A 13,358-nucleotide genomic window follows, 5' to 3' on the forward strand; every position below is an offset into this window, starting at 1 on the left:
TTTTTGTTCACAGTCCCACCAAAGTAAGACAAAAATGCACATACCTGTTTAACATCATACGCAAAAAGCACATACTTCATATCCGGGCTTATTGAGTATTTAGTGGCTTTAAAAGCAACCTGAGAATAAAAAAAAAACAACAACAAATTATTCTTTCTAATGATCCATGCATAAAATGTTTGATTTTACAATGTGCATATAGTGTAGACTGTATGTACACTGCCAGTAAAACGTTGTTGAAAACAATGGTTTAATAATTTTGGTTAAACTTTCAGAAAAGTTAGTAAAATTATAATAAAAATTTGCTTTAAATGTAATAAAAGTTTGTTTTTAAAATAAATAAAAGCAGTTAACACAGTCCGAAAACACCTGTAAGACAAGTCTAGGCTTCCAGTAACTTGAAGTCTTATAGTAATTGCTTAACCAAACACTTTACACACATTCACTCAGTCTGAGCATAAAATGGAGAAGTCCTTAAATGTAAACACTTACAGTAGGGTCCAAAAGTCTGAGACCTCTGTGAAAATGCTTCTATTTTGCATTCTTTTCTAATTTAATCCAACAATTTTCAATACAAATTCTGTTATTGACACCAGCTTGAGTGAAAAGTAGAATCTTAGAAATATTTACATGAATTTCAGAGTTGCTGACTATTGGTACGTCCCCTGTTTGCTTTAATAAGAATGTGGACTCGAGCTGGCATGGACTCCACAAGTTTGTGCAAAAACTTATGATCTATTTTAGATCAAATCCAACAGTGTGACGTCTGAAAACATGCTTCAGTAGAAGAGATTAGGCATGGGGAAAATCTGAGTTTTTGACCTTTTGACCTTTTGTATGAAGCAGTTATGCTCAATATCACACATTTGCTTACATTTAAATAGGAACCTATAATAAAGCAGAATCTAGAATATTAAATATTCAATATATTGAACATTTCTTTTATTTATTCAATTCTAAAACCTTCTGTTTACTTCCAATTTTAAATGAAACAATATAAAATCCCAGATTTTCAATTTGGTTTCAGACTTTTGGACCCAACTGCATGTATAAAATAAAAGTTGTGTCTTCTCTAAAGTAAAGATGCTTTCAAAAGCAAGGAATTATTATTTTATGTATCAAATGAATGATTTCATTGGGCAGCAAACAGCAAAACAACCTTTAAAAATCATAAAATCAAATGATAATTTGCCTTTGCATCTAAAACTGCATTAATTCTCTTAAGCATAGTCGTGCTGTTTAATAAAGAATCTGGCTGGTTGGTTGTTTCAGGCTTCTTGGACAACTGGCTATGCTTAAATTATTATGCAGGTAAAATCCCAGATAACTTTAGTAATGCTTTTAATCAGAAAAATAATGTTTGTCAATCATGTTTCCTTTCTATGGACACACTAATGTAACAAGCATAAAATAGGCATGTAAGACATTTATATAAAACACACAGCTCCCCTAAGACTGCTGCAGCATATTGTATATGTATTTATATAAATAAGAGTCTATGGTTGGAAGGTGGTTGTGCCCCTGAACTAAAGCAACCGTGTAGATAAGGCTAATGGAGTGTTTTCTGATCATAGAGATAGAAACACCTTCACTCACAAATGTGCTGTTCATCAGGATGATCTCTGTTTCATTTGTAAGGATGTTGAACCTAATAACATGGCCATGGCGGTTCCTGTAGATGACTTCAGATTCTGAAAACGTTCAACAATCAGACAGAGAGAGAGAGAGAGAGAGGGGGGGGGGGGGGGGGGGGGGACAAGTATGTGAACAAGGACTTTTTCTGAACAATTGACTTACTGCCTCCCTAAAGCACTTTGCAATTTTATTACTGGTGCTGGATGAGCATGACATATCAAAATAAATATGCAGTATCTGCTTATAAACCTTCTTATCTTTCACAAAGTTTTAAACTGTGCTGAATGCTAAAAACTCACCCTCTGCAATGCAGGTCAGATCAGGACAGTGATTGTGTATATATGTGTGTGTGTGTGTGTGTGTGTGTGTGTGTGTGTGTGGAAGAAATTTTAGTTTGAGTGAATGGTGGAGTGTATTGAAAGCAGAGCTGCAGTCGATAAATTTCAGCCTGATGTAAGAGTAAGAGCTTGTTCAAGTGTTCAAGGACATTGAGCAGCATAGGAGAGCAGCACACACACACCACAGAGATGGTCCAGTACTTTCCAAGAGTTAAATGGGATCTATATCTGTATATATTATCACCATAGCAAAGCAGACAGTCTCATTCCTTGCTTTTACAACTAGTATTTGCATGTAATAAAAAGTTTCTATATAACCTATTGCAAAAGTTTCTTGGTCATCAAATCTCCTTTAATAATAATAATAATAATAATAATAATAATAATAATAATAATAATAATAATAATAATAATATTGGACAGATGGCCTCACATTATCTTCAAGCATTCATTGATATGATGCAGAATTCATAGTTGAATCCAGACCCTGAAACAACCCCAAACCATAAGATTTCCACCACCATGCTTAACAGTTGGTATGAGGTGCTTCTCCTGAAAAGCTGTCTTTGGTGTGCGCCAAACATATCTGCTGTTACTGTGGCCAAACAACTCTATCTTTGATTCGTCTGTCCAGAGCGCATTATTCCAAAAGGCCTGGTCTTTACCTAAATGCTCATTGGCAAACTGTAGTCTTGCTCTAATGTTCTTTTTAGACAGCAAAGGCTTTTTCCTGGCATGCCTCCCATGCAGGTCAAATTTGTATAATCTCTTTCTAATTATAGAAGCATGCACTTTGACACCAACAGTTGCAAGACTTACAATAATCTTTTTAATTCCCTTGCCAGACTCATAGGCACCCACAACCTTTTTTCTGAAGGCCTTACAGAACTCTTAAGATCTTGGCATGATGACACCACACACCTCAATAGCAAAGGGAACACCAGACACTAGATATGAGAGGGGTATAAATAAGACCGGTTCCACCTGCACTCCCTAAGCAGGTTCTGATCACTGACACCCAATCATGAACACCTGATTCTAATTTTATGGATTTGAAGGAGTGATAAATGTAGGGGTGTACATACTTTTTCCATGTGACTGATCTGGGGTTTTTTATTTTATTTAAACTGTGAAAATGACTACAAAATGTCTATTTGATAGCGTGTATCCCCTTTATTAATAGGCACTGTCTCAAAGAGGATCAAATGTTTGCTTGTTCAAATATGTCCAAAAAAACCCAACAATTTCCATGGTGTACTTATTTTTTCACATGACTGTATATTTTAAACACATCCAAGCGTTCCATTTTCCCAAGGCAGCTGCTTGTCCACCCTTGTTCTCAATCTACTTTCAGACTTCGTTCTAAATTGCCCTTTTTCTTCAGCAGCTGTTCAATTTTACCCAGAAAGCCTGTTTTCATTTCATCTCTTCCTAGCTCCAGGGAGAAGCGTCATCCATTTTTCCCTATTGCAGACCCTTGAGCACTTGGGGTTCTTCTGAGCAATCTGATGAGGTTGCTCTCCAGTGGGCAGGGACTTTCTCCCAACTGCAAACATACAGTATGGATTGAATCTGCCTGATCTCACCACACTGACTGCAGTGTGTGTTTACATTCATGTTATATTTCCTGAAAGAAAGAAGATATTCAAACACCACTCAAAATTTAATGGTGGAAATTGTCTCGTATGACTATTACAGAGATGTGTCTTTTCCTTTTCACTGACACTGTGATTTCTCCCCAATAGACACGATAAGATGTTTAAAATGTCACTATATAAAGGATGATTAGTAGATCATAACACAGCTTAATGCTACCCACCCTTTCGCCATTTAGATAAGGAAAATAGTCCGTTCTTGGGATGATGACAGTAAAAGCAACTAGCTTTAAGTACAACAGCAGCTCTTAATCAAGGAAGTTGCATGACACCAGAATCAGGCACAGAGCTGATAAGCTACCATTAGGAAAGAGCTACTGCCCCCTCAGAATAAGAACCACATGCTACCTGAACAGATGTACTTCATAACAACAGTGTCTATGATCAAAAAGTCATGTAAGACTAATCGAAATTGAATGAAAAGCATGTCATGGATAAGGACATATTCATAATACATAAAGACAGCTTACCAAAACTGCACCCAATATTTACGTGGAATATATTTACAGTTTGTGCAAGGACAAATCCCAGATTGTTATCACTTCCTGTAATGCTGCACTGACACTTATGTTTTATCTAAAATATGCTTAACTAGTTAAAGTGTGAGTGGCACGTTTGCCTCACACCTCCATGGTTGGGGGTTTGGATCCCGCCTCTGCCCTGTGTGTGTCGAGTTTGCATGTTCTCCCCATGCTTCAGGGTTTCCTGTTAGATATACGCATACATTCTGTATGTAATAATGATTGGCAAAACATTTATGCATTTAAGGGTTAATAAAGCATGTCATTTTTTTATCCATTAATATTTATATTTAATGTTGTGAAACTTAACAAGTTAGTTCCTTTTATAAGAATTGAACATTCAACAGTGCGGTTATATGTTAAACCAAAGAATACTCTGTCAATTTGCAGTATACATACTGCACAAATGCTACACAGGAGGTATATACCTTCACCAAACCTTCCTGTTCTGCTTCCTGTTTAAGCTCCTACATGGAATTTCTCTTGATCACCTGTCTCTTGTTATTTTTATCACTGTGTGCTTATAGGCTTAGAGGTTACACCGAAAAAAGAAAAAAAAAAAAGTACCTTGTAGAAATCAAACAAATATTCTGTGACTATATCAGCTATTTCTTTTGAGTCAAACCAGTTTATTTGTACACAAACTGCTCTACAGTCTCGTTTGAAGGTGCAACTCTGTACAAGCACTCGATTTATCATGACTGGATGCCTTCCTGACTTAATAGAACCATAGAAGTCAGTATTTCTTCTACATTTAGGACACAAACTATTATGGAATCCTCCTAGTGTTACTGCTACAGCTCTATATTGTTCTACCAATGAGACATGGTTCTTTGTTCACAGTTCTCTATGTGTCTATCCAAGTCCCAGGTCATATTTGGATTTGTAGCGTTTTCTGCTTTTGACCCAATGCTGTCTGTTTGGATTATGGATCAGTCTGTGATTAATGTATTCCTACAATGTGACACCTGCTGTGAGCGTTGATTATGACTTGTAGAACAACCCAAATCAACAAACTCTACAATTACATTGACCCATAACTGGCGCTTGTGTTTCAGATGATAAGTTGTATGTAGAATGGATCAGTAGCTGAATTAATACATCACAGTTCATTTTAAACTAATGGTCTGTTTGTCTGACTTCTTGCTTATTTTCACTGAGCAATAGCAGCCTGTCAAAATTGCCAATTACTGATGTAGGAAAGCAGAATTTCAAAGAGTACATTAGATTTCTACCAATGTAGTGCAGTTACTCAGTGCCTCTGGCGTACTGTACATGGTTAAGAGTCCAAAAGAGAGCACCTGCTCTGACTGAGTGGGGAAAATGACCTAGTTCCTTTCTCATAGTTTATATTAAATACTTGCTAGGTGTATAGGAATAGATCAGTGCTTTTTGCCTGATTGGCACATATATAAGTTCACAAGATCCATGATTGATTAGTGTCACTGTGACAGGGGGGAAACTAATGGCATTCCTCTAACCCAGAATGCAAGGGGGCTGAGTCGGGGAGTGAATTTCAAGGAATGGGCAGAGACTTTCTCCCTGCTGCAAACATACAGTATGGATTGAATCTGGCTGATCTCACCACACTGACTGCGACATGTTTTTACATTCGTGTTATATTTCCTGAAAGAAAGAAGATATTCAAACACTTGAACACGTATTCAAATTCAAAATTTAATGGTGGAAATTGTCTTGTATGGCTATTAGAGAGATGTGCCTTTTCCATTTCAGTGACACTGTGATTTGTCCCCAATAGATACGATAAGATATTTAAAATGTCACTATATAAAGGATGATTAGTAGATCATAAGAAAGCTTAATGCTACGCATCCTTTCGCCCTTTAGATAAGGAAAATAGTCCGTTCTTGGGATGATGACAGTAAAAGCAACTAGCTTTAAGTACAGCAGCATCTCTTAATCAAGGAAGTTGCATGACACCAGAATCGGGCACAGAGCTGATAAGCTACCATTAGGACTGGCGGTGTTCCAGTTCAGACGGGCTGCATTTGTTTGGGAAATGAAGAGGGTTTCTATCTTTTATCAACTAGAAAGCATACGAAAGCGAGTTCTCAACATAAGCGTAGCAGGAATAATCTGCATTTGGTTGTGCGATGTTGACTTTCGTGATTGGCCATAATACCTACAGTCTGCAGCCAATGGGAACACTTCTCTATCAGCTCGCATCCTCACAGGACCGATCAGACCACCTCAGGGAAGTTAACGGAGTCTTAACAAAGCCGAAAATCTTAACAGGAACAGTTACAATTGTGATACACATACCTGTAATAATCCAGGTTTAATCTATTTTAAACACTCTTATTCCATCCATCCATCCATCTTCTATACCGCTTATCCTTCCTTCAGGGTCACAGGGAAACCTGGAGCCTATCCCAGGGAGCATCGGGCACAAGGCGGGGTACACCCTGGACAGGGTGCCAAGCCATCCCAGGGCAACACCCTTATTCATCTTAAGTTATTTTCACTATCATAAATTGCATAGTATTATATCCATAGTTATGTTAGCCTCCATGTTTATTACAAATAGAAGCATGTTTAATAGTCAAATGCTTGTAAAGTGATTTAGCTTGTCATTTCTCCAGATCCCCAAGCCACTATGGGCTTTTATTGTACCACTTTCATTTTGTTTTTATTGCACTGACACAGGCTGTCACACTTATTTTGTTAATAGTCGACAAAAAAAGACAAGAAAGAGAGAGAAGAGTTTGAAGGGGAGAGAGATAATGAGTTGGGCAAGATGAAAAAAAAAACCTAGATTAAATTAATTTGGACTAACTGGAAAAAAAAGCTAGGAGTGAGAGGACGATAAGGAAAATAAGGATGAATGATCAGTGATTGTTTTGTGCCTCACATAAATCATGAATGTTGTTCATTGACCTTTGTCTTGATATTCAAGAAAGCAAAAATCTGTAGGAGACATGAAATAAGTGTGATATTATTATATGTTATAGAAGTTTATATTGATATTATATTTACACATATTTAAATAAAAAAAAACAAACAAAAATTCCTCAACTAAAGTCCTCCCCAGTGTATCTCGGCCTTTTCCACCGCTGGCTGTAAGAGATTATTTACGCCCTTAAACCTGGTGGCACGCACATGATTTACACCAGGTCATAAGCTGAGTCATAACTTTCTAGATGTAAATTTAAGACCGGTGTAACAACTGGTCACAAACCAAATTTTCATTAAGACCAGGCGTGAAGTTTACAACCAGCTGTGAGCAAGTCAGAATCTAGACCGCTTTAAACATTAGCTACTACATCACAGTGACCCATGTGGTTATTACATTGGATATTTACACTGCTCAAGCGTTTTCTCTGTTAGATAAACATGTAAGCATTTGGAAGTCTGTGCCAGTGGAGCTGTTGCAATGTGTAGGCAACATCTCAGAAAGCAGCATTGATTTTTGTATGCCATAAAGGAAAACTGCATCAGATCTTCTCAGGACACCTTCTGTGAGGTGGAAATTATCTATGACTAACATTCTCAGATACCGAGAGAAAATGAAAAGGCAAAAAGACTATATGCAGAAGCACCGTGATGCCAGGGATCAACACCTTCCTGTGTTTCATTTGACAGTTATTCCTTTACTATTGGCATAAGCATCAAGATAGAAAAAGATAGACCCCTTGTTGCATGGGGGAGAAATGGAAGCTCTCTGTACTTCAGATACACAGGAAAAAAAATTGGGTGATGGGGAGTTATTAGAACGTGAGAACTGTGTGGGAATTAAAATTAGCACTCTGTGTTAACACTACTCGTGCATTAAATCTCACACGGGTAAGCTGTTTGAACAACCAGAGTTAAGTCAGAGATTTACTGGCTCATGGGAGAGGTACATCCGTTATTTATCACTGTGTAGGATATCGTGTGTGTCTACATATGAGATATAGGTTTGAATGCAGTTTAGACGGATTAGAAGAAGTCGTTTCTTCTTTTTCCCTTTCTCTCTTTTTCCACCAGTTTCTTTTATATCCAGAATTTAAAAGCGTTTGTGCTGCTTATCTAACTGTGAGGAGGTGCTCAACATCCCAATGAACATAAATCTGAATCCTGCCTGCTCTGCCTCTCATCACACACATCCTACAGGAAACAATTTATCTCCTTCTGTCTTTCTCACTAACATTCCATCTACACACTAATGCAGAACACACACACACACACACACACACACACACGCATACACACACACACACACACGCACACACACACATACACACACACACACACACGCATACACACACACACACACACACACACACACACACACACACACGCATACACACACACACACACACACACACCACACACACACATCCACACACACGCATACACACACATACACACACACGCACACTCACGACACACACACGCATACACACACACACACACTCACACACACACACACCAAACACTCACACACGTCCCACGCACACACACACACACGCACGCACACACACACCATATACACATACACACATGTTATGGATCAGTTTAACCCATTTCCACATTTGAGATGTCTGAAATACTGGTTAATCTCTCCATTTCTCTTAGAATTTTTATTCTTTTCTTCATTTATCGTCATGAACTTACTTGCAAATATTTATTCGTATGGCTTGTCTCGGACAAGCCATAATAAAGGTTTACTGTTTAAAGCCATTTTTTTTTTTGGCTGTTTTTGTGTGTATTTAAACTGTGGAAGTAATTTTGACCCATAACATAATGGATGTAATTTTTTTCCCCCAACATAACAGGAGAGTTAATGAATTTTTTAAATTAAGACTACCTTTGCTTTCTCTGTTGATATCTGTGTTTTCAAATGTGCAGATTTTTTTATATTGTCTGTCACTATTTTATGACCAATGAATGAGCGAATGCTACAGTCCAGCCCCACCTCTTCCTACATGTCCGTCAGTATTTCCCCTCAGTGTATTCTGATCTACTTAACTTTGTGCAGTGTGAAACCAGAGACTTTCATACTCTCATTTGGACTAGTCAAAGAGACTGATAGGCGAGAACAAGACAATGCCCTAAAATAAATAGAGAGCTACAGTCTTGTATGGAAACTGGGTAGACTGTGTGTGTGTGTGTGTCTGTGTGCGTGTGTGTCTAGGTCTGTGTGTGTAATAAAGCCTTCCAGAGCAAAGGCATCATTCATCCATTCAAACACTCCTGGCCCTTATTTCTTCCACGCACATTTGGTACCTACCAAACAAATTTTGTTAACACACCCAAACCATGAAATTCCATGAAAATCATAAAAATCAGTCTCTCTCAAACACTCACATGCTTAGAAGGGAAATGACCCACTGAAATATTCATGCTACCGCCAAAAAAAGACCTGAATGCCCCACATGCTTCATCCTTCTATCCTGTTACCATAACAACCAATGACTGCACATTTCTCACTCCGCTTGAGCCCTCCCCTCTCCCTCTCCCTCCCTCACACTCACACACACACACACACACACACACACACACACACACATATCTGCCAGTTGCAATCACCTGCCCACTAATAATATACTATTCAGTGCAGCTTTTGCTCAATCCCATACAACTCGTGGATACAGAGCTGCACGGGAATGTTTTATTCAAGATTTTGCTCTAGGTAACTCACACACACACACACACACACACACACACACACACACACACACACACACAGACACACACAGACATGCACAGACACACACACAGAAACACACACACACAGACACGCACACTTACATGCAGACACACACACACACACATACAGACACACACAAATACACACACACACAGACACACACAAATACACACACACACACAGACATGCACACGCACACATACAAACAGACACACACACGCACACACACACATACACACTTTTACTGAGCATCGATCCTATTCCCCTTTATTTGCCTCTCCTACTCACCTCTTATTGAGAAAGAGAAAAATGACAATCATTGGATTTAAACTGAATGTGGGTTTACACTGTCATCCAGGTCAGATGAAAGCTCTGATAAAACACTGACACACTCGGACTGGTGTGATGGTATGATCAATATTGTAATATAATAATATCCTCATTATCATATCAATGAATATGTGAAAAAATTAAATTTGGGTAAAAGACTATGCCTGAAGCTCAATCTTTTTCCTTGTTACATTTCTAGAAATTCCCATCTCTCTCCATTTTTACCAGTGACAATATTTCCCAGTGATAATATATTCCCGTTCTCCCTGTCTCCCCAAGCATCTTTAGTGAGGGGCCTGGCTGTCTCATGTAAAGTAGAAGCAGCCCAGCCCAGTTCTCCCTGCAGTTTCACAATCATTAATGTCATTTAGTTGGGGTCATGGTCCACACTCGCACAATAGGGGGTTATTTCCGTGAACTGGTCAGGGTTGCAGAAAATACAGAGTCTATCCCATTCAAATTTGACACGCAGGGCACCATGGAGGAAACCCGAGAACCTGGAGGAATCCCACATTAACACAATCGGTAACTCAAGCTCAGGATTGAACCAGGAACCCTGGAGCTGTGAGTCAGCAGCACTACCCACTGCACTTTACAGGTTTTATATAACAGTAGATACAAATTAATCAAAAGACTGATTAAGACTGCTACAAGATTTCATTTTATTGGGAGTTTTTACAAACTTAAGGCATTCCAACAGCCATTTGAAACAGCTACATGAACTGCAATTAAATGAACCGGATAACAAATTTGCCACGATAATTTTAAATCTCAAATGTAGACTTATATGAGTATTAAACTAGGAAGTCAGAAGTGGTGTCTAAGCTATGCACGAAACACTCTTTTCATTGTGTTTTTCATTTTATGCTAATTTTTTCTCTCAATTTGGTACCTTCAGAAGACATATCTAAATACCACAATTTCTCTTTTCCATTTTTTTAAGTGTGTTTGTTAGGTGGATTATAATGCTTGCTAGACATTGTATGTTTGCTCTAGTTGACTAACTCGAGGTGACTGAGAATTAACATGGCTCTTTATCCTAACTTTGTTTGTAGTGTGGATTTGAAAGACTGCTCTGCTCTGCTCTGCCAGAGACATATCTCCCTGCAGTTCTCGCCTGGTTTCCCACTGAAGCTAAGCCGGGTTGAGCCTGGCCTGTACCTGGATGTGAGACCTCCTGGGGAAACTAAGGTTGCTGCTGGAAGTGGTATTAGGAGGCCAGTAGGAGGTGCTCATCCTGTGGTCTACGTGCAGTCTAATGCCCCATTACAATGATGAGGAAACTATACTGTAGGAACAGCACCATCTTTCTGATTAGACATTAAACCGAGGTCCTGACTCTCTGTGGTCATTAAAAATCCCAGGACACTTATCGTAAAAGAGTAGGGGTAGGTGTCCTGGCGAAATTCCCCCATTGGCCCTTATCTATCATGGCCCCCTAATAATCTCCATTCCTAAATTGACTACATCACTCTCTCCTCTCCACTAATAGCTGGCGTGTGGTGGGTGTTCTGGCGCACTATGGCTGCCATCACATCATCCAGGTGGATGCTACACACTAGCGGTGGTTGATGAGATCCCCCCCCATCTCCCCAAACTATATAAAGCGCTTTGAGTGTCTAGAAAAGCTCTATATAAATGTAACTAACTAACTAACTCTGTTTTGCCACATGCTGGCTGAACAGATGTGTGTTTTATGTGTGAGGGTATGAAGTGATTGTCAGTTGCTTTTAGAAATGGTATTTAAATATTTATATTTATATATACACTCAGCATTTGGGTATGCGTTTAAAAAATGTTGCAGCATAGTTCAGTTATTTTAGGGATGGTCTGAATTCTAGCTCAAATTCCAAACTAGTCATCTCTGACTTTCTCTCTTGCTCACCTTTACTCTAATTGAGTCATACACACACAGTTTGGAACATACACACGCACGCTTATGGGCTTGGTTCACCTGGACTTTCAGCACTATTCTATATTTATATATTTGCTATTAGCAGTTCTCAGCACTGTTCTCCTGCCATATTGATCAGTTAAAGGCTATGAGTAAATTGTGGGTTACCCTCTCCATTAATGTATTGATTATTCATTTTGAAAGCTTTCCAAATGAAACTCCTTCCAGAAATTTAGTACCACATCTAACCTTCCTACAGCTATTTCCAATCCCTGAAAGAGCAATACCATATTCTGCCCCTCTGTGGAGGGGAGGGTATTGAGCTATAACTCAGGTTTCTTATTGCATGTGCAGTGCTATTACCTGTGAACGTTCTCAGTTGTGTTGTATAAAGTGTGCAGAAGACTATTACAATGGGACATATTTAAAGATAGATCTGCCTTATCCATCTGTGGTTTATAGAGTTTAATGAAATACACACACACACACACACACAATGTTTCTTCCTGACTTAATCAACTATGAATATAAAAGGTCCTATTTTTGTAATAATCATGCAACGGCACAAATTAAGTTCATTGGAGTATATGGGTGTGGCACAGGTCTAAATAGTTATAAAAATGAACTGGGTTGGATTAAATACATTATTAACGAGGTGCAGTTAGGTATTATCCAATCACATCAGATCCTCTCATTTCTTTAAAATCCAAACACACACCCATATATAATATAATACATGGGACAGACTCAGTGATATACAATTCCATTGCACGTAGATAGATAGAGTTTATGTAGGAATGACTGACTGGCTGATTTAACAAATGTGTTTCTGTTTTCCTGTTTACTTTTTGTGAGTGTTTACTATGGTAAATTATAAAATGTGCATTAGTGGGTCTTTAATTCATTTTGTGTAGACATATTGATTCTATTAATTCTATACAGTACATACATACATACATAATGACATGTCAATATTGTGATTCACATTTAGCAGACACAACTTGATTGTTGTTTTATATGTTATGGATAAAAATAACCCCAGTATGTTGTATTTTGTTAGTGTTTTGGAGAAGCCTATTTATACAGAAATGGGGTGACAGAAATAGTGTACAAATCTGCAAAACCGGGTTATGAGAAATGGGACAGGACTTGTGGCTTGACATCAGGGAAAAAAGCGACAAAAAGAAATGTCCTGGGGTCTGAGCTAAAAGTTTGGACCAAGGTGGGTTTCAAAAGACACCCCTTTACTGCTGCTCGCCCAATATCTGAGCAGACAGATTCATTTCTGACTGCAAATTTCACTGAAGTTAAGTGGGAGAAAAAAAGAAGAAA

The 13,358-nt window shown here is 38.4% G+C and overlaps 1 protein-coding gene across 3 annotated transcripts in view; it reads right to left on the reverse strand.

The window, feature by feature from the left end:
* Positions 1-13,358, reverse strand: part of LOC108266118 (inactive dipeptidyl peptidase 10) — a 106,317-nt gene that overhangs the window by 25,304 nt on the left and 67,655 nt on the right. For all 3 annotated transcript variants that reach the window (XM_017469134.3, XM_053681065.1, XM_017469135.3), the window contains 2 exons: positions 1,597-1,691; positions 45-119 (listed from right to left, as the gene is read on the reverse strand). In XM_017469134.3, the coding sequence (XP_017324623.1) occupies positions 45-119; positions 1,597-1,691 (170 nt within the window). The remainder of the gene's footprint in view (positions 1-44; positions 120-1,596; positions 1,692-13,358) is intronic.

This window comes from Ictalurus punctatus, chromosome 6 (genome assembly GCF_001660625.3).
Source record: "Ictalurus punctatus breed USDA103 chromosome 6, Coco_2.0, whole genome shotgun sequence".
NCBI lineage: Eukaryota > Metazoa > Chordata > Actinopteri > Siluriformes > Ictaluridae > Ictalurus > Ictalurus punctatus.